The 22,117-nt window shown below is 41.1% G+C and overlaps 1 protein-coding gene across 1 annotated transcript in view; it reads left to right on the top strand.

The window, feature by feature from the left end:
• Positions 1-22,117, top strand: part of sema5a (sema domain, seven thrombospondin repeats (type 1 and type 1-like), transmembrane domain (TM) and short cytoplasmic domain, (semaphorin) 5A) — a 174,380-nt gene that overhangs the window by 134,808 nt on the left and 17,455 nt on the right. Inside the window, exon 16 of the mRNA XM_034705796.1 lies at positions 1,434-1,659. Coding sequence (XP_034561687.1) covers positions 1,434-1,659 — 226 coding nt within the window. The remainder of the gene's footprint in view (positions 1-1,433; positions 1,660-22,117) is intronic.

The raw sequence follows: 22,117 nt of genomic DNA, 5'->3' as shown, positions 1-22,117 counted from the left end.
CGCGAGATTGAGAGAGGCAGGAAGTGCGGTGGAGGTGACACCCTCATTCATCACGGGGCCTCTAACAGAATCTAAATCCTCCCTGTGTTTTTAACCTTGGTACCCCTGGGAGGAGCGGCAGGGGGAGGAGGGAGGGGGGAGGAGACAGAAACAAGGGTGGATAGGTAGAGACAGAGAGAGATGAAGCCGAGGGAAAGAGAAACAAGAGGAGGGAGAGAAGGAGCTGACGGGAAACGAGTAATGAACGGTCTGTGGAGAAGAAGGTGAGGGAAATATAAAGATGGATAGATAGATGGAAAACGAGAGCACAAAAGAAGAGGGAAGCTGGTGAAAAATAGACCTGCATACTGTATAATGTACCGCGCTCCTCTCCTCAGCTGACCTGTCAGCCAATCCCGTGTGACAGGCTGACGGATGAGCAGAAAGGAACTCTTATCTTATTTTGTCAAGGTCTGGCAGTCACTCAAGGCCCATTCAGCATAAATAAACAAGTGTGAGGAAAATGGCAGCCATCTCAACTTCTCTTTTGCGGTGTCATTTCCTGAATCCTCCAACTCTTTATTTATTTCCCTCTGCACAAAAAGAGGTTGACTGCCTATTACCCACCTATTATCTCTTTGAGTCAGAGCGGCACATATAGCAGAGCAGAAGGCGCAGACGTTTCTCTCCTCTGCTTGTGCACATAGGAGAGAAGTGGAGGCAAAATATATACTCGAAGCACTTCTGAATGAGCCTCACATTTCATACTGTTAGTGCTCCACTGCTGCGTTTTTCATTTTTACGGCCTGGCTCTTAATACCAGATGCAGATGGGAGAAAGAGTCGCCATTAGTGGCTTTTTTTCGTCACTTTTTTCGCCTTGGCCTCTGTTAACTTTTCTATCAGACCTCCCTCCTTTCCCCTTGGTTATAAATTAAACTTGATCAACGACCTCTCCTGCTTGGCTTGTTTGCCTCTTGCCATGTTCAGCAAGTGGTCTAATGGGGATGTATCCTCGGTCAGTGTGTGCAGAAGGAGTAGACGGGGTGTTTGGGCCAGGCAGGGGGGGTTTGGTTAGTTTGTAAGAGCTATTTTGGAGGGGATGACTGGCGCAGGATCTGGCAACTTTGAGTTGAATTAAACAGCCAAAACTGAAACAAGAGGCTTTCAAGGATGAGTGATGATGAAAGCTGTAAAAAGGCTGTTTATTTCCTCATAAAATAAGCTGTTTAATTTCATATTAGTCACTGCTGAGAATTTCAAAAGCCATTGTCCTGCCCATTTTTATGCTTTGGAAATGAATTTCTGACTGAGCTTGTCATGTTTAATTATTGCTTTAATGATTTATGATTATCTCCGCCTACACTCGACTTGGAAAATTCACCTGCCTCAGAGCGTGCTTGTCATAAAATAAGCCGTAACGCTGAATGTTTTTTCATGTTTCTGTCACTGCAGGAGTATCAGTCATGCAACACCCTGCCGTGCCCCGACCTAAAGAAGACCACACCTTGGACTCCCTGGACACCTGTCAACATCTCTGACAACGGTGGCCACTACGAGCAGCGCTTCCGCTACACGTGCAAAGCTCGAATCCCAGATCCCAGCCTCCTGGAGGTAGGCAGGCAGAGGATCGAGATGCGCTACTGCTCCAGCGACGGATCCACGGGCTGCTCCACTGACGGTGAGTGCAAAGAAAAAGAGACAGATGGTGTCTTTCTAGCTATCTCAGCCTCTGGATGTCTCTGTGTTATCTCACTCCAACTGGCTTCCTGTGCCTCTGCAGGCCTCTTATTGGCCTCTTCGCCTCCAGCCATTCCTCCTTTCTGCGTGTCTGTTGTTTATTAGATCTTTCTTTCAAACTTTTCCTTCTCCCTGTCCTGCAAAAGAAAAAAGGGCCAATATCTCAATCAGCTCTCGTGTTTACAGTCCCATCCTCCTCGACTTTATCTGAGCATCAAATCATCAGACATGTTAATGAACTTCCAATCCACAAATCCGATCAGCAGTTTACAACTAAAATTTGCTCTCCCACACTGTCTCCCACACATGAGCGCACAAACTCAAATTACAGTCTTGCAAAAAAGTCTACTTTATCCTCGTCCCAGCCAGCTCCATGAGTCTCAGTCAGCCGCTCCCTTGGTGAATTAAACGCTGTAAATGTTTGTACAAACAGGCTGCTAATTGACAAGTTGTTTATGTTGTCAAGTGGAAGCATCCATATTAGAGGGGAGACAGGCAGGGTGGCACCGCACCACAGCAAAGAGGCTTCAGACGCAGCGGTTAAAGTTTGTTTACGGCGCTGCTCTGTGCCTCCGAGGGAAAAGCTGGCTTTTTTTTAAAGCTTTGGAGTTAGCGCCTTGCTAAGCTTCTGCTGCCTGCAATCACTTTGAGTTCATCCGTGTCTCTGGGTGGTCTGCTGCTGAAACACTCACATGCTGCACGCTGTGGTAATCATCAGGGTTAGCCCTAATGTACTCTATCAGTGGGGTTTTCTCTCTTTTGATCCCTCTCTTCCTCCTCATTTTTGATTATTAATCTCCGTCTCCCCTCTGGTGCCGTCGGTGGTACAACTTGTTCTCTTCACACTTTGAAGCAGACGCTTAAGTGTTCCTGAAGGGTTTCAGACGAGCGCTGGCAGGAGCAGAAGAAACCTGACTGCACTCTCAGAGCCTTAAGAAGAGTGACAGCCACACATTCAAGACATTAGCGAACAAAGACTCAAGCTTTAATCGCTCGCTCTTGTCTCTAAAAAGTCGGAGGAAGTAAGATACTATGTGTTTCATTGGAGGTTGTCACCAGAAACCTGACATCCAATTCACTTCAGTGTTAATTATACCGATTGAAAAGGTTCACAGTCAGTTTTGCCAAAGTGTGAGTCTGTGTTGTGGGATATAAGCGGCCCATATGTCACAGCCGGAGATGTATAAGCAGCTGTGCAGGCGTCAAATCCCTCACTGCACCGGTGTGCAAACATAGGTGCTGTTTCACAAATCTGCCAACAGGAAATAAAGGATACAGTGTAAATTCAGCTTCAGATGCAAATGATCCATACAGCGCTGCAGGTTACGTTGAGCCCCGTTTCCTTGGGCTCTTTGTAAGGGAGGGTATAATTTTGGTGTTAATTGAGAAAGACTTCATTAAACACTCGGTGCCTAAGCATATAAACTGCAGTGATTCGTCATGATGCTCCACACTCCTCCTATACTGGCTTCTTACCAGATCTGTATCTGAACTCACTGCAAGCAGTACTGCAACGCCTTAAAGCCGTGGGAATAAAACTTTTATGTATAATTAAAAATGTATTTTCTTTTTTGTAAATATTCAGTGAAACAGGATGTGGTTCTTTTTTAACAAAAGTAAAAAAAATAATATCTTCTTTATAAAAAATTAACTGGAGTCGTTCCAGTTTGTGTGTGAGAAAAAAAGAGCTGCTGAGGTGTACGTGGCCTTCTTCTCCCCTCATGACTCATGACTTCCACATGATTCACTCCTCAGAGAAGTGTCGAAAAAGATGATGGACTCCAGTGATCCACGTCTTCATTTCAAACATTATCACACAGCCCATCCATCTGGAGAGCACTGGTGTGTGTTTTTGTGGGTGTGGGTTTGTGTGGGTGCAGCTTGACTTGTGTCTTGGCCAGTTTTGCTGGTGGGTGGATTTGAGTATTTTCTGTTTTCGTGTGTGTGTGTGTGTGTGTGTGTGTGTGTGTGTGTGTGTGTGTGTGTGTGTGTGTGTGTGTGTGTGTGTGTGTGTGTGTGTGTGTGTGTGTGTGTGTGTGTGTGTGTGTGACTTTTTTCCAATATGTCCTCCTCCCACACTCCACCTCCGATAAATGCATGGGGAGCCTGAGCCACAAGGACTGTAGTTTACTTTGCTCAAACCAAGAGGCCACTGCAGGAAAACATTCACACCATGCTGCTGTGAACTGATGTCCACATCAGAGTAAAGGATGCTGAGATCACGCACACTGCAAAAACTGAAATCTAAGTAAGATAGAATATCTGAGATAATGTGAAATTTGCTTATTTTTTGCCTGATAAAATTTTTTTTCTCACCAAGCAGTTTTAATGTTAGAGTGTTTCACTTACCTAAATTATCTCAGTAAGAGATTACAGTGTGTTACTGAGATTTTATGACCAATATTGAGTAATACATGCTTGAAACTAGAATATCAACTGTTTCAAAGCTGTTTCACTTCAACACTCACAAGTATAAAACTGCTTTTTCAAAGTAATAATTTCTTATTTCAAGCATGAAATAAGAAATCAAATCAAATCATGACTTTGACACGATCGTATCTCCTCACACAATTAAATCTAAATGACAGCCAAATGTAATCCACTGTTTTATTTTCAATGAAACAATAGAAAATATGTACTACTATATATTATTACAGTTGGCACTGTACTGTAAACTGACACTTAATATTTTAACATTTAACATTTCAAACAGAAATAATTCATATACATTCAGATAAGTTCTTCCAATTTACAAGGCATTAATATGATTTATGAATTCCACAGCTTTTGGCTCCTTTAAGAATTTTAAGAAAATTATCCTTCATAATGACAAATATATTCTTAACATTTATCTTTCCATCAAGAAAAGTACATTTGTTTTTAGTATAACTTTGCTAGTTTCAAGAAATGTAATGCCTAGTGCATGTCATTATGTCGAGATAATGGCACTAGCATTTACTTAATTTAAGAATATTTTTAAAGTAGTAGAAGTCTCATATTTTTTATTTCTATCAAGAAGAATGCACTTATTAGTGAAAATACACTAATTTTAAGGTATTTCTGGGTTCATTGAGGTTAGATATTTTTACTTGTTTTGGAAAGTCTTGACAAGCCAAATTGTCTTGCTCTGTTGGCAGATAATTTTGCTCAGTTTAAGTAATATACCCCCAATTTTTGTATATTTTTTCTTGTTTTTGAAGACTGGCTTTTTGCAGTGCAGAAATAATGAGCACACAAAAAGAAAAGTAATAAAGATTTACTAATAGCATCAGGATGCAGTCATTTATTAATTCAAATACATACATTTTAAAAATATTCCAAAGTTAAGGTAGTGAATGAAACGCTGATTCCCCAACAGTGCTCCACAAAAAGACAACAGGGCTCATGAGGTAGCTAGCAAACAGTGTTTAGATATTTTACTGAAACTGGCAATAGCATAGCCACCATGACAGACAGCTATAGCACCCCAAAGGTAACATTTTCAATCACATTCCTACTTTCAGAAAGAAGGCAAAGCTAACAGCGGCTAACAGGAAGCTAAACAGACACTACACAAGAAAAAGACACCTGCAGACTACCAGTTAGCAATCCACCTCCAATCGTGCTGTTCTTGTGCTAAGCTAACACATCCTACACAGAGCATGAATACAAATCAATCACTAATGACTCCCAGAAGAGCAACCAGACTGTATTTCAAAATGCTTTCTCTTATGCTAAAAGGTACTGAAAGGAAAAATGGCATTAAACCTCCAATGAGAAACTAGTGGACAAGGCGATATCTCTACTCCCTTTCCTGATCTTGGCCTGAACTTGTTCATTTAGGTGTTTCTGATAAAAAAAATCTAATCCAGCTGTCTGTTGACAGTCAAACATTTCACTCAATGTAAACTTCGTAACTGTGAAAAATGTAAACAAAGTCTGTTTCTGCAGCATGCTGTTCGTCTGATACCCGTCGCACAAGTTACAAACATTTGGACTACCTTTCTAAAAGGGATCAAATATGTTGCTGATGGTTCCGTTTGCTTTTGTAGGTCATAAAGAGGCATCAGTATTCATTTCAGTCAGCAAAAAAGGTGTGAAAAAAACAAGTTGTTTCCAAAACTGAGTACAAATGTCTGTGTACAAATTTATGCTTTTATTTTCATACGTCCAAGCAAAATACAAATCACTACTAAAACAAGTGCAGAGTTTGTGTTTTAAACTGAACAGCATACTTATTTGAAAGAGAATAAATCTATATGGAAAAACGTGTTCAGTATTCAGGAGACTTTAAAAGTGACTTTACACTCTCCTCACAGCCAAACAGTCCTTTTTGTTCCCCGTCTGAAACTGCTGCGTGAACTTTTACAGAATATTTTGCTGTCTTGCTGTCACACTGATGTTGCTTCCCCTGCTACCTCAATAAAAGCCCACAATGCCTTGTTGTCTGAGATCTCCGTCTCCCCCTGCTCAGGCAGAATGTCAGCGCGTTTGTAGCTTTGGGCTTCAGAGCTATCAGATAAAGCTGACATTTGACGGTTCTGGATCGTATTCAGAGCCTGTTATTGACACACACCTGGAAGTCTCATCTGTGACTCATAGATATGGAGAATAATTCCCCCCCCCATCAATGGAGAGAATAAATCATTGTTCCAGGTATGTTAGCGACTTTCCCCAGGTTCCCTATGTAATTTTCTCCTATTAGGATCTCTATCTGTCTTTATTACCGAAGATAAATTATGAATATATAATTTAACCAAGCATTTACAATGAGCTTTTGTATAACATACTGACTTGTCTCATATCAGTGATCATAGCTTAATGACAGCAATGTGTTAATTACTTTAGATCTCGTGGTGGTTTAAGGACCTCATGTATGCCCAGTGATTAGTCTTGTAGCGTTGGTAGTCATTTTTCCTTTTTATCCCATTGCTCATGCCCGAATGAATAACCAAACATTTGATCATTTGCATAATCGCCTGTATGGACATTTATTTTTTAACGTCCAAGAAGGGAATTCCAACAGGCAGTCCATTAAACATGGTTTGGCTTTTTCTGCTCGTTTCATGATTTCTTCTTATTCAATAATACATGTTACCTTCATAGTATGCTTATGAATTAATACAACATTAATACTGCTGCTGTTTAATTCAAGGCTGTTTGTGTTTTCTGCTCTAATCATATGAATGTTTTTAATGGACTGCAGCATAGCTTCTTACCTGGGCAGAACTAAGTCCATTACACATGCCTGTAAACTTTCTTGGCCCAGTCTGCAATGAGACACTCTGACAATGCTGGTTAAATATTTCATTTTCATCAGGAAATTACGCAATTCTACTGATAATGTTTTAAGATTAAACAATTAGCCCTGGATGAAAGAGGAAACTAAACCATTCACTGACAGATGTTATCTCCAAGAAGCTAATTTAGCAATGTTAGCTTCATTTTTGCTAACATTTACAGTAGCATAAGTTTGTTGGAAAATGAACTGGATGTTTTCATTTTGTTTTGGTGCCTGACTTACTGTCCCGCTTGATCTTCTCTGTTGAGATTGATGTGTCATGCCCAAGTCTTGAGCATCTGATCCGGAGGGGTCCGACCAAAGACTGTATAAAATATGGACGTAGGACGTCACTCGTCTGTTTCTGAAGCACTGTTTTGAGCCATGTTGCGACTGTTGAGCGATTGTGATGTAAGGAGGCGGGCTTTGAGTGTCCTAGTCAACAGCTACAGAACCCGCCTAAATATCTTCGAAATTGAGGCGAAAAAATCCCCCCGTAAAGAGTGTGCCGATTGAGAAATTAGCTACCCAGACTACACTAGTCTTTTGAACCAGGCTGTAAACATGTTTATTTCTGCTGTAAAGATTGTCTTTTTTGAATTTGGTGTGTATGTGGTGTGTTTCCTGTACTTCAGGAGCCAGCCTCATGTGGACCGGAAACGGATCTGGTTGAATTTTTCCGTAAGTTATTTCATGTAAAGACGCTCTTGTAGCCAATGCTACATGGTGGCTATGTGCTAACAAGCTAAATTAGTGGCACTAAAGGGGAAAGGTCAGCAACCACAAAAGTTTATACACATAAAAGCTCTCAAAACATTGGCTGAGTGTTGCAGAAGTTTAATCTTCCCTAAATTCAAAGAGCAAAAGTTTTAATATTATCGTAAACTCTGATACAGCAACCTGGACTTAAATACTCACGTCAGCTGATGTCATGAACCTTACTTTTTTTTTAAAAACCAGTAACTGACAAACTAATGTAGTTAGTTAAATCAATCTATGTATGTTACTTTGACTAACATGTAGCCTTTCCACACATGTACTCCTCACATTTTCCAGATCATTTTATGACCTAATATTTTCAGGGATTGCCTTTCACTCATGCAACTTACAGCGGTGGACTGTCAGACATGTCTGTACAACTTCAAATATTATGTTTAGTGGAGCTCAGGTGGGCAGGCTTTACTCGGACAAGCGTGAACAGTGTCATCACGTCTCCTACTTGCGTAAATGTTCCTGATGTTCACATGGTGGCTGCCTGGAAAAAAATTGGGTTAAAGTCTGGGTCATTTGTTTTTACACATGCACCCTCCCAGACATTGTTGAGAAATGTTCAGGGGACAGTGAATGTGCATAAAAGACTAACAACTGCTGTTTGTAAAAATCAAGTAGTGGAGAATGGCTCCTTGCACTTTAGCTCTCCAAACTATTGAGATGACAAATAACATCCTCACCTCAGCCCTTATGCACACCTAAAATTCAAAGGTTGACAAGCCCTGTCATTTTGTACCTGTAGTTGCTAAGCTCCCTCTGGACACTCGCTGTTCATTGGATGGGTTTAAAGAACAGTCAATACCCAGCCAGCCTGCAGTAGTCTGCATACAGCCAGACTTCACCTGCTGTTTCTAGCACTAAAAGTAGCTACCTGTCTGTCATTAGTCAGCCTCTAACTAAAAAACTTCTCCGTTATTAGTCACTCTTTCTGCTGCCATAGGCCAGCCCAGCACACAAACACACAACTCAAATGATGATGCTGTGGAGCCATATTTCTCTGGAATAGATACGCCTGCCTGTTTTAATCAATACCTTCACATAAAAGGAATGAGTCTGAAGTTCAGGCACACTGGTTTTATGTTCTAGTTGTAGCATTATGAAGCTTAAAAGGGCCTAAAAATCAGGAATTCATCACAGCTTTTTACCATTGCATCCAACAAAGATGGAAGCAGGTCCACCGAGAAAACAGAAAGCACAAGGTACATGAAAGACATTTCTGCAGGAGGTTGTGAGTTTGTAATTTTGCCAGCTTGTGCCAGTGAGTGATGGCTTCATTTTTCTTCCCTGGGAGGAACGGTGGCATGTCAGCAGCCTGATGTGTTTCACTTCAGCTGATCTGATATCGAGGCCAGGGCCTTCTCATGGGCGACAGATTAGTTTCTCCTGCTCGGGTGTCATGAGCAGACACTGAGTAGACACAGGACAGAGCTGAGGGACGCCTCTGACGGATGACAACCATTTCAGAATCCTTATTGTCTCTCTGTTTTTCTGTCCGGCTCTCCCTCCCTGCAGCCACAACTCTCTTTTTCTGTCATTGTTTATCAAGAGAGAAACAAGACTAGCTGAGCCATGAAGTGAACACACAGTTGTGTCAAGTTATACAACTCTGAATTTTTTGAGGCCATCTCAATCCCGGAGGCTAAACTGCCAGCTTTTTCCTCACTGTTGAATTAAAACAGCAGCATCACACAAGAGCTTGTATCTCGATAAGAAGTGATCGGTCACAAATGCAGAGTACTTATTGAGAGACGGGAGGACTTCAATGATATGAATCTTGAAGCCTCTTCATAAAATAAAAGCCCATGAAGTTAGAGAATGAGATACAGTTCCCCTGGAGTGTAATCGCTGGTGATGGCGGAGGTGGAGTAGAGCAAGTAGGCGGAAAATGGAAGCTCTCAGAAAATAAGGAGGTGGTGGCAGGTTGTGTAATAATTAGTCAAGAAGACAGATTCACATTCACAGAATTACAATGATCAACAAGAAAAGAGTCTTACTCATCAAAACTTTCACCAAACATTGTTACAAGTGGGTGCGTGTGAATCTGTGGGATCATTTTAAAACAAAAACATAAACAATAACTCCACATATTCATTTTCACATGTTTTAAGGAACAGTAAAACTCTCCCTTACTGCAGTTATGACAAATATTTGTGTTTTAAAGCTTCTATGAAGAACTTTCACATCTAGTCAATCTTGGTGACTCCTGAGTAATAAACTGTACCTCCTCCCTCCTCTCTCTTCGATGCATGCATACTCAGTATTCTTTGGACAAAAAGACTCCTGCTTTCTCTTAAGAGTCATACTCATCACTCTGTAAGTTTTTGCAGTTGAAAAAGCTGTTTATGCAGCATGCTGTCACTTTTCTTGTCTTAAAAATAACTAAACAGAGCTAATCAATGTTTTCCCTGATGGTCTCCTTTGCTTTGATGGGTCAAACAGGGGCATCAATATTTTTTACATCATCTCATCTGTTTCATAACCAGCTAAAAACCTCCTGTCAGTAACTTTTCCGGTCCTGTTTTGAATATGACATTATTTATACTTGTATATGATTCCAATACTTGGTTATATCTAAAGAATACAATAATCATCATTTCTGTTTACATCTTTATTTTAGCCAACAAGCTAGTTTGCAGGTTAGGCAAGGCAAGGCAAGGAAAGGCAGCTGTATTTGTATAGCGCATTTCAAACACGAGGGCAACTCAATGTGCTTTACATTAAAACATTAAAAGCATTGGAGACATTCAGACAGGCATAAAAGAACACAATTAAAATGACAAATATGATAAAACAGAAAAGAAAAGGAAAATTAGAAATATATTAAAAATTACATTAATTAGGTTAATTAAAATGTTAACCAATAATCAAAGTGAAGTTGCTTTAGTGTCATTAAAGCAGGGCAGGGAAGCAGAATACTTTATCTGGCATCAAGCCTCAGACATCTCAGCACATTCATAACAGTGTCTGTCTCTGGGGTTTTTTTTTGCAGTGATTGAATGCTTTTGTTAAAACTGGATTTGTAATAAAGATTGTGAAAGCCCAGTTCTTTTTATACTTACACACACTCAAAGTGAAAAATAGATTAAATTTAATGTGAAATCCCAAAACTTGATGTTTCTGGAGGCTGTTTGTTTTAAAACAGCATTGGGTGTTCTTATCTTGAGTTGTGTCCTATGCAGTGCATATATGGGTATTGGTAATGTGCAGTATACTTGTACACTTTTTGAGGTTTTCATTGGTCAGTGCTCTCTGGTAGCTATACACAGTAATGTGGAAACAGATGAATGTGTGCTGCACTAAACTCAAGCATATTTGCTTTAAGGAGACGATAAAGTACGTCATAATCCTATGTAACATGTCGTGTCGTGCCGTATCGTAAAGCGTGATGTCCTATTGTAAAGTGTCCTATTGTATTTTGTCATATCCTTTCGTATCGTATCAAATCGTTACACACTGTATCATATCATATATCGTCTTGTTTCTAATCATATATCATATCACATGGTTTTATTTAGTTTTGTATCTCAACTTATCCTATCCTGTTGTATGTTATGATATTGTATTATATCATATAGCTGCATCTCTGACATTCAGTCACTCATGTCAGATTGTTGATAAGATCCCCTCATTCATCTCTCTTTGTGTTATGCTTCAGTTTAGTACACAGCCCTGCTCTTTCTCAGATTACTGTCAGTTGGAGTTCACAACCTTGTTGCAATTATACTCGACAACAAATTTGCAGAGTGCCATAGTACTGCCAATGACACACTGCCTGTTTCACATTTGCTTTCAATATGACTCTCAGAGTGGCACAGATTGTCAAGACGCAGAGTCAACAAATTAGCAAACCAGCGTGGGCGATGAAAGAACACAACTGCCAGTCAGAAACAGAAAAATCCACTTTGTTGGCAAAGAGTCACTTTTTGCTCAACACGCTTGTTTGAAATTAAGAGATCTTAAAACATCATAATAGAAGTTTGACAGCCTCTCATAATCGGGTCTCAACAAGGAGGATTGAAAACAAGTGGGAGAAGTTACTGGTTTCACACATTAGACGTGGCTTGTTTGCTGTTTTCTCCTATACTGGTTACCTTTCCACTTTTCTTTACCCAATCTGACTGGATTTGTCCTGTGGTTCTTCAAATTACCAAGCAGAAGGAAATGGCTTCTGTTTTGATGGAAGCAAGTTTTCTTAGGTAGAGGGAAATCAATTCTGCTTGTACTGTTTGTTGGCAATTTCAGCTTGTTGAAGTTGGCACATTCTTTTGAAAGCACCCACAATTACGACAAACACGCACTCGAAGCTCACCAATGCAGCCAGCAGTACCGGCTGGTATCTTGTGTTACCTGTGATTGTATTGGCAAGAGGGATAACTGGAGAGAAGCTGGTCTTGAATTTCCTCTCTAGATGTTTGCTTTTTTTGCTCTGTCACTTAAACAAAAACCAACAAAGAGCTGCGCCAGAGCTTCTGTTCAGGTGTGCCAGGGATGAGTTTAACAACTGCCAAACAATGCTGAGGAATCCTGCAATTAAAAAATTCCCAAAATATTTGTCTAAGATATTTTGATTCAATAGAGGACTTAAAATACCACTGATATGCATATTTGAACCCAAACAGGTTATATCATTATGGATTGGTTTAAATAGGTTTTGCCTTACAAACACTTTATGAAGATTTTTTTTTTTGCAGGTTTCATCTTATATCACCACAGCATAAAAATCAGCTTTGGGTTCCTTTAAAACTGCATGTGGAAGCCAATCCATCACAGTAAACAGTTAGTCCCCTTAATTGTCTTGTCAAAGTTGTGTTATTGTAGCAGTTCCGAGCAGCAGGGACCACTGAAACACTTTCCTTTATGGTGCGTTCAAGGACAAACTGTCAGTCAGAAGCTGGAATCATAGAAGGCTGAGAGAAAATCAGACAGATAAAAAATGCAAGGACACAGACTTTTAGAGAACAATAGCATCATTTTAAAGGTTTTAAGAAGTTTATCTTTGGCAGCTGACTAAGATTCAGTGAGCCAGATATTGGCAGTGATAGAACCAGTGTGTGATTTAAAGTTAATGGTCTAGAAATATACCCGTAAACTTACTGCAAATCATTCTTAGCATGAAACCATGCACCGCAAAGCTAGTGTGCAAGCTGTAGGTCTAAATAAAGCACAAACACCCACAGTGGGAAGGTGCGAGTTTGGCCTTTAATCCTCTTTCAAAGATCAGAGTCCCCAATCCACATTAAAAGTGAATCCATGAAACTTCCTGTAACTTAAAATAACTTCCTCAGTACTATTAGAAAAAGCTACATCTTTGAATATTTGTGCATCTGTGTTTTTGCCATAGGCTTTATGAATAATGGACGTAGTATCCGTGACATTACCCATCTGTTTCTGAAGCCCTATTTTAAAGCCAATTGTCTGTGGGAGCCATATTGTTAATGCTAACTGAACCAAACATAGTGTGAGGTCAAGAGGCGGGCCTTGAGCCTCCTTGCCAACAGCTACAGTGTTCCCGTTTGTCAATAAAGTCAGTCATTTCCTTAAATGGGCAAAACTCGTAATCTTAATATCTTCTGATATGTCACGTTAGTGCTGATAGAGAAATTAGCTCTTCAGACCATGACAGCTTTTTGAGGAGGTTGTCACCTGTTTTTTTTCACGTGCATTGAACCCCAGTGCCCTGCAGGATCGTGGTTTTAATGTCCCCTTAACAATCTTTGAATCGGCTCCTGCTGATCTACATCTGCAGGGGGTCAACCACTGCACCACCACCTCAGAGAGTTGTGTGCCACCCCAAGTCCATAGACCCTTGGTTTAGCAATGAATATGTTTTGGATGATTTATTTCTTTACATGCTTTAATTACAGATGCAACAAATAGATGTGTGTACTTAGCCAAACAACTACAGAATCTAACCAAAAAAACACTTCTTAAACATAAAGCCATATCCTTTAAAAATGACATGAAACAAGGCATGAAAATGTAATGCTGTCTGATTATTTTCAACAAGTTCCAACAGTTTTCTCGAATTTAACCATGTTGCAAGATTTTCACTAAAGCCCAAGATCCACAGGATGCGTCGCGTTACGTTACGGCTGCGCCGCGCACGTCGCAGCAAATAGGTTCCCATTCAAGTCAATGCTCTAGAGTCCACAGGGCGCGCTGCGGCACGTCTCAGCTCCGTCTCTGGAGCGTTCCGCCGCGCCGCTCTGCCAGAGATACGCGGGGAGTCTATTTTCGCCGCTCCCCGCGCCCAGCACGCGTCAATCGACACAGAAATGATCGAACTATCCCGGAAGTCAGGCACGAGGATCGTATGCAACATCCGCTCACTTTCAAAATAAACACCATGTGCAAACACAAGATCGTAAATTTCACCACTTCTTCAACATTACGTCATAACCTGTGGCATCGGGCCAGACGTCAGTCTCAAAAGATATCCGACACCATGGACGAGGACGAGGAAAAGTTTATACTGTGTTGTTCTCGCGCGTTTTGGAGTTCTCGAGGGATCTTGAGTTTCCTGCTCCGGAGTGCGCGCCGCTCCAAACACGCATCCTATGGACCAGGGCGAAAGCCCCGGGACGGAGCAGAGCTGTGTCGCAGCCGTAACGCCGCGCACACGCATCCTGTGGACTCCCCGAGTAAGGATTACTCATTCCTCCTAGAAAGAATCATGACTTTTCACAAAAGCAGTAAACAGTCTCTGTATCCTGTTTCCTTTTCTTTAAGTGTCTCACTCTCTGTAAAGGGAAAGCATTTGACTCGCCAAGTGTGTAACACTTGGTCTGTTTGTTTCTTTCCAATGCACTGCTTGTGACCTCGTGGTGGATCTTCTTGGGGGTACAGTCCTAAAATAAAAATGGCCAGGATCCTTTGGAACATTAGTTTTTACTTCTTCCCAGATTTCTTTCATCTTGCTGCATCGCCAAACAGGATGACGTGCTTCCCATAAGGGTCTTGTCTCACCCTGAAGGGATTCTACTTTGCATAACCACCCCCTCACCGTACATTATCCCTCTTATAACCCGGCCACCAACTTAAGACATGGGTTAGTTAACATAAAATAAGTTTGGTGATTAATTTATGGGGCGTCGGTTTGGCTTAGTGGTTAAATTGTCCACCCCAGTTACAGAGGTGATTGTCCTCAAAGTGGGAGGTTTCGGTTTTGTATCCAACCTGTGGCCCTAAACAACTTGTGATGAGGTTGTTCCTGACGTCACTCTGCTGTAGAGAATCAGTCACTATTGTTTTGGGCTTAAATCCAATCAGAATCAAGTATTTAACACAGCCAGGTAACTAAAAGAAACAGTGTCCACTTCTCAATGGTGGATTTGGTTCATCATGTTGACTTAGTTTAACTGTGCTGACATAAGGGAGCACACTTAGAGAAAGAAGAAGTCCCTCTCAGAAGAGCTGCTCTGATAAGGAGAGGAAATGAAGAAAGGACGCTGGAGGAGGAGGGATGGGGAGTAAATGCGATGATGTGAATCTAGGACAGTCCAGAAAAACACACGTTCCAGCTCTCCCTCTCTCTCCCTCTCTCTCTCTCAGTGTGGTCCAGTGTTACTCTGATGTTGATCAAACTTTGTGTGCACAAAAAAGTGCTTCAGGTTAGAGATTTTCCATCTCTCCGTCTCAGCTGTCTCTACTGTTTACCGTTGTCCTCTCATCTCTCCCTCTATCTCTCCTTCCCTCGTCTTCCTTCACTGTTTTCAGTGTTTTTACAGTAGCCTACAGTACATCAAGCTGCACAGCACTGTGTGTCTGTGTGGCCTCAAAGTCCCTCTATTTGCCACACATGCACACGCGCCTGTATTCCTTCACACACACTCACTGAAGTTTGTTTACAGTGTGTTTTGCCTTTGAGCAGGGTGTAAGGTTGAGCAGCGGGAGGGAGGAGGGAACTTCTTTCTTGTCCTACTTTCTTTTGCAGCAGGAACCATCGGATGGAGCGCCGCGGTCCTTAGTTTTTGGCTCAGGCCGACTCGTCAGGAGAGCGAGGATTAATTCTCTCCGGCTGTGTGTGGTTCTTGTGCAGATCGATACAACCAGTCGCTACCTATTTGAGAGGGAGGGCAACACGCTGTTTGTTTTGGCGGCAGGAGGGCGGCCCCTGTGGAATAGCATTAACAACACACACCTCAGAGGAGTCTCTGGACAAAGCTTGAGCAAGCAAAGTGAGCAAAAAGGAGTGTGTAGGAAGTGGGCACGAGAATAATTGAGTGTGTGTTTGCATTCGCACATGCTAATATTAGATCTCAGACAAGGCTCTTGTAATGACTATGTGCATGTTTGCATGTACGAGAGGGATGATTATAAAGCTCTCCATCACCTCAGGCAGAGAGAAGTCCAGTCTCTTAAGCTACAGAGCGCCTGATAAGACTGGGGTCACAGCGGCAGGAGAAGACAGTCCACGCCACCGACTGCTCAGAATCCATAAAGAGCCCGAGCCTCGACGGGGCCTGTCAGCGCTCACGCCAGCTTTACGCTGGGTGAGCCAACCTGTGCACTGCCAAGGTTAGACGTAGTTATGAAGAGGTCGAGGATTTGGGGCTAGGTAAACACACACTGTCCTCTCCCTGAGAATACAAAGCAGCTACGGCACGCTAACTGCCAGCGAAAGAGCACGCTGACAAAACAGTGAGGCCAGGCTGGAGGACGGAGGGAGAGGAGAAAGGCGAAAACAACATAAGGTTAATGGGAAAGATAGACCGAGAGGAAGAGGAGGATAAAGAGAGGCTGGGGGGAAATAGATGAGATAGGGATAATAAAAAAAAGGTAAATTGAGAGATTAGAGGGGACTAAAACAGACAGTTGCTGTGACACGACCGACCTGGTTAGACCTAGAATCCAGATGTGGCTCTTTTCTGAGTGCCTCATTCATCGCCGTCTTCTTCAGGTGTTTCTTAGATTTGTTCTCAAGAATGTGCCGAAGAAAACTCTAAGGCAGATTCATGAACCTGCTCTTAAACTGCAGGATTTGTTCACGCCTGAATTCTCATATTGATTCATACCTGGTAAGATGGATGCTTGTGCCAGTTGCTCCTAATTAGCACAGGTAAACACCCCTGCGATGCCCATATAAGGGCATGAGACTGCAGGGCCGTGTGCATCCACAGAAGTCACACAGCTGAGAAATCAAAGTGGAGAGAGAGGTTGGGAAAGCCCAAACATCTGAAAAGAATTGATCAGAGGAGAGTTTGGTAGTTCTGAAGCGGAGGTATAGTTCTGCTGAGAGTCAACAACAAACAAGCTGGATTATTTATGCATTTAGTTCAGTCAAGCCACTCACGTTTGCATTGATGTTTATTGCAGCAGCAAAACAGTGTTTGATGTCTAGACTTTGACCTTATCACTCCTCACAGGTTTATTTTACATGCAGGAACTTTAGAAGTGATGAGATAACACCTTAAAGCCCCTGGATGTGAGGTGGCGAGGCTGAAAGTATGAGCGCAGTCCTGGTGCAGGGCAGCGGTGGATACGACTGGAAACCTTCAGTTGAATCTGCTAAATTGTGGGGACATGTTTGTTGGGTTGTTGTGGGGAGTGACGCACGTCGAGTGGAGAATCAGTGAATCTGAAGTTGCCTGAACTAGCTTGCGTCACTCCATAATGATAGCATGAATATGAAAGACATAATCAGGGGGGAAAGAGTACAACTACTTAGGTTAAATCTTATTGAAGTAGAGGTGAAACTACCGGTCTGCAAATCTACTCCAGGGAATTAAAAATGCTTAGTTTAAAATGAAATAGTGAGTGCTTACCTTTTAAATCATATCTTTCTGTGCCAACATGTCACTGTTAATGTGAGGAGAGGTTTAGTTGACACAACACCTATTTAAGTTTAAAATATTGAATACTTATATTTAATATCTTTTAGTTCGTACGGCGCTTTGTAGACAGTTCTTCTGCATCGAGTCACAGTGCAAAGTTCACTACGAACCGTCCAGTTTGCAGGACGGCTTGTACCTAACAATCAGGTTGTAGCTCCCAGCTTACCCTACTGCTGGTGGAAAGAGGTGTAGATTTTGTAAAAGCAATGTTTCACTGACAGGTTATTAAACTGGCAACAACAAACCTGTGAATATATTTGTTGTGATTTCAGTACGAGTATGCATGTTCTTCCCTTCCTGTATATTAGTTCACCTGATCACTGGACGGTATAGATGTCAGCCAATCAGCTCACAGTCATGCTGTTGACTGAAAGCTTGGATCATGTTTGCTTTTCACTTCTTTTTTATCCAGTAAAAGTAACTACTTACTTTCCACCTCTGGGGATAATTGAGCTTATGGTTATACAAACAAGAACCCCTGCAAATCAAACCCCCTCAAATCAAATCAAACTTTATTGTCATTTTGTTCATACCAGTGTAAAAGAAAAACAAAAGAGCATTTCCAAGAAATCCTCAGTAAAATACAGTAATAGAAATATAAACATAAAATATTGTATAGAAATAAAGTAATACAAATTTTAAAATAAAAATATAGTAATAGAAATATATTAAACCGTCCCCATTAATACTTATTACTTTCACTTATTATTAACCCAACTAAAGTCATAAACAAGATATCACAAAATGTTGATTTAAAAAGATGATTTATTTGTAAGGCTAAAATGTAGTCTCCCTGATTCTTTTCAGCCCTCCTGTGGGACGAATTAATATTAAACTGAAGTTTTAATTCAAGTCAAGTTAAAACATGAGCTTGCTTATTAGTTATAAATTATATCAAACTGAATATAACCATCAAATGTATCGTTAGACAAGGTGAACGGGACTTCAGCAAGAATATGGATGTTAATATTTCTGTCCTGGTTCAGCTCTCTTTCTTCTCTTTGATGTTGACTCACCTTTAAACATAAATGAGTCAAATGTATCATCTTTGAACATTGTTGCTGTTATCTCTACCTCTCCTGGTTTCAGTGACTTTGTAGAGATAAGCAGCTAGAGATGCTCTCACCAGCTCTGCTGCCGTTGTCTGGACTGCAGGACAGGATGTTGCTCCACTTTTGGGGTCCAGTAGCTCCTCAGGCTGCTCTCACATCTGTGCTCAGTAATTGTAGCCCTTCCTGTCGAGGTATCGAGAGAGATGTGAAGAGGTGACATAAGGACAGAGGAGGCGTATTTGCTAAATGAAAAATCCTTCCCTTCACAGCATCAGAGTGGAGCGACGTCAGGTACTGATGACGAGCTGCACTGCTGTCTCATATCAAACCCACAACGTGCTGGGAGCCTCTCATTAACAACAAGCTTAAAAGCTTTTACTTCACATGTAGATGGAAATCATACTCATATAAAAGTCTCACAGAGATACCTTAGTTCACTGTAAATAATGAAAGTGGGCTGATCATAAGTGGTATTACTATAGAGGTTCATTTTAATCATTTAATCTTCCTCTTACTCACATTACTGTGATCGGCACAACAAAACACCACAGAGCTGTGCTAGTTTTTTTCTATTTTGTGGCTAATTAAAGTCAAATTTAAAAACAAAGTGACAAATTATATGATGCCACCCTTTTGCGGAGGTGCGGCATGTTGCACGTGCATCTTTGGTCCAAAGTGTTTCCTCTGTCTCCTCCAGGAGACTCCTCTCTCCTTGATCCTTGTCTCCTTCAGGAATATTCAACAAAGTGGGAGAGGTAAGAGGAAGGTTTTGGTGCTTGATTCTGGTTCTAGTCACAGTGTCAACAGGCAGAGGTGTAACATGCTGGAATCATTTGCGCAGATTTATTTAACATGATGCATGTGATCAGGTTGTCCGTGGTTTAGAATCAGCCACTCTTGTTACTGGGTTTTGACCAATCAGAACCAAGTATTGTACAGTACACAGCCAGGTATTAACAAGCGTCAACCGAGAATTGAAGCCAATGCGAAAGTGTTAAAAACTGCAGTTCATCAAGTGTCCACTTGAGGCTGGCTCTGGAAGTACGGCAACCACATACACACCAATTCAAAAAAGCCGATCTTTACAGCAGAAATAAACATGTTTACAGCCTGGTACAAAAAAACTAGTGTAGTCTGGATAGCTAATTTCTCTATCGGCACACACTGTACAGGGGGTGATTTTTTTCATAACGCTGCAATTTCTAAGACATTAAGATTACGAGTTTTCCATCACGAGAGGCACAGCTGACTTAATAGACAGGCGGGAACACTGTAGCTGTTGGCTAGGAGGCTCAAAGCCTGCCTCTACCTCACACTATCTCGACAGGTTGAGTTCAGCATTTCCAATATGGCTTCCGCCGACGACTGGCTTCAAAACAGCGCTACAGAAACAGATGGGTGACGTCACAGATACTACTTCCATTATTTATACAGTCTATGGATATTAATAGATATCCCAGATATACTAAAACATGCTACTTCCATTGGTTGATGTAAGTGCCAAAGTCGCACAGCAGATGAAGTGAACTATAGTAATTTGGTCTGAAATCTGAGAGAGTTAAAGAAGATGTAAGTAACAAAAGAGTGACACTGACTGTGTTTATAGCTGCTCAAAATTAAAATGATTAGACACTTCATTTATTCTTAAAGCTGCTGTATGAAATGATGACAGGTTGTTATTATTGAGAAAAAATGTTCTCTTTTAAAAGTATGTGCAAGAGAACTGTTACTGAAGGGTTTAGCTTATATCTCTGATTTAACATTTGTATATTAATGTGTGTTATTTAACAATATTGAGGGGCAGAATTAAGAAAAACTGATCATTTTGTCATACCAGCTCTAAAATATTCTCCTCTGTGTCGGTAGATTTTGTTCTGAGAAACGTTGGTGCATGTCAGACTCTTCTAAAAAAAAAAGATGAAAGATGGTTTCAAAGGAAATGTCTTTCTAAGAATGGTCGGTGTACGAGACCCAGCATCTGAAATATCGGGGACAGGCACAGAATGAAGACATGGACTGTTATCTGAAACAGTAGATAATTACCCAGTTTGTTGAACGGGTGAATCATCACAGAAGTGCTTGGACAGTGACGGTAATTTCATCCAAGGTGATTATCGTTCACTCAAACAGATGAGTTCACTCTTTTCATTCAAAAAGGCCACAAGCTTTTTCTCTCAGTCTGCTCATTCTGCTAATTTCCGCAAGGCCTGATTAATGCGAGCAGTAATTATGGTGTGATAGAAATTACCGTTTCATATTTCATTAGGAATCGTCTGTTCAACTCTCTCCAGATGAGAGTACACAGATTAGACGGCTCGTGTTGTTTGGTGAGCGGGCATGTTCGTGCATTGACAGTAACACACTCAGCTCTCATTGAATCAAGCTTTGGGGACAGATGGGGGGTCTGTGGAGACTCAGGATGGATAAAGGTGGTAGAGAGGATTTCGGTTGCCATTTTAGTATCTTCCTCACTGGATTTATCCATCTTCTGTGAGACTTTCTTCTACCTTGCTCTTTGACGAGAGTGCTGCTGGTAAAATATCTGAAATATTAAACCAAGAATGTTCCTCTGTCTCTCTACACGGTATTGACATGATGTTCCAACAGCTGATTTTTAATGAAAGCTTGCATAACTTCACACTTACCAAAGACACAAAACACAATGTGGGCGCTCTCTCTCTCTCTCTCTCTCTCTCTCTCTCTCTCTCTCTCTCTCTCTCTCTCTCTCTCTCTCTCTCTCTCTCTCTCTCTTCAGTACAAGTGAAGCCAAAGCTCTCAGACATACTCCAAAGGCTTAAGAGTAAAGGCACTGTTAGTAAAAGCTGCTCTTGACTCTCTGCCCTCTTCTTGCTCTTCAGAATAAATCCACACAGTCATGCCGGATAGGGAAGACAAGTATCATATGCTTTTTCACGGACTAACAGCAAGGTTTTATGGGAAATGTCAACTTAACGCTGACAGGAGCGAACACATGACAAGCTTCCCTGAGGGAATGCTTTTGACAGACGTTTAATCTGTTTAATCTGTCGTTTGTTAAATGCTGACTCTGCACAAAAACAGAATTTGAATGTCTGGATTTGAGTGTGTTCTGGTTTTTATTTGTAGTACACTTGTAGTCACAGAAGTATTGACCAATCACGAATCAACAGGCCTTGATCAATGCATGAATAAGTCCTTGTGGGAGGCAAAAGCAGTGGTGCAAATCCTATATGTATATATTTAACAAAGATATCTAAACGTGAGTGCATCTAAAGATCTACTCTGGATCAAACATGTCAACTTAAACAGCAGATCTCAAAAACCAGACGTCCTGATATTCATCTGAAATTATTGATCCGACCTATATTCATCATAGAAGCATTTTTTTAAAGCTTTAAAAAACTTTTTCAAAGTTATATATATACATTTTAAGTTATATTTTTGGGACTTTTGCTTTTATTAGATAGGACAGCTGAAGAGATACAGGAGACGTGGGGAGTGGAG

The sequence above is a fragment of the Notolabrus celidotus genome, chromosome 17 (assembly GCF_009762535.1).
Source record: "Notolabrus celidotus isolate fNotCel1 chromosome 17, fNotCel1.pri, whole genome shotgun sequence".
Classification (NCBI taxonomy): Eukaryota; Metazoa; Chordata; class Actinopteri; order Labriformes; family Labridae; genus Notolabrus; species Notolabrus celidotus.
The sequence above is the reverse complement of the archived record's forward strand: the minus strand, read 5'-3'. Positions and strand labels throughout refer to the sequence as shown.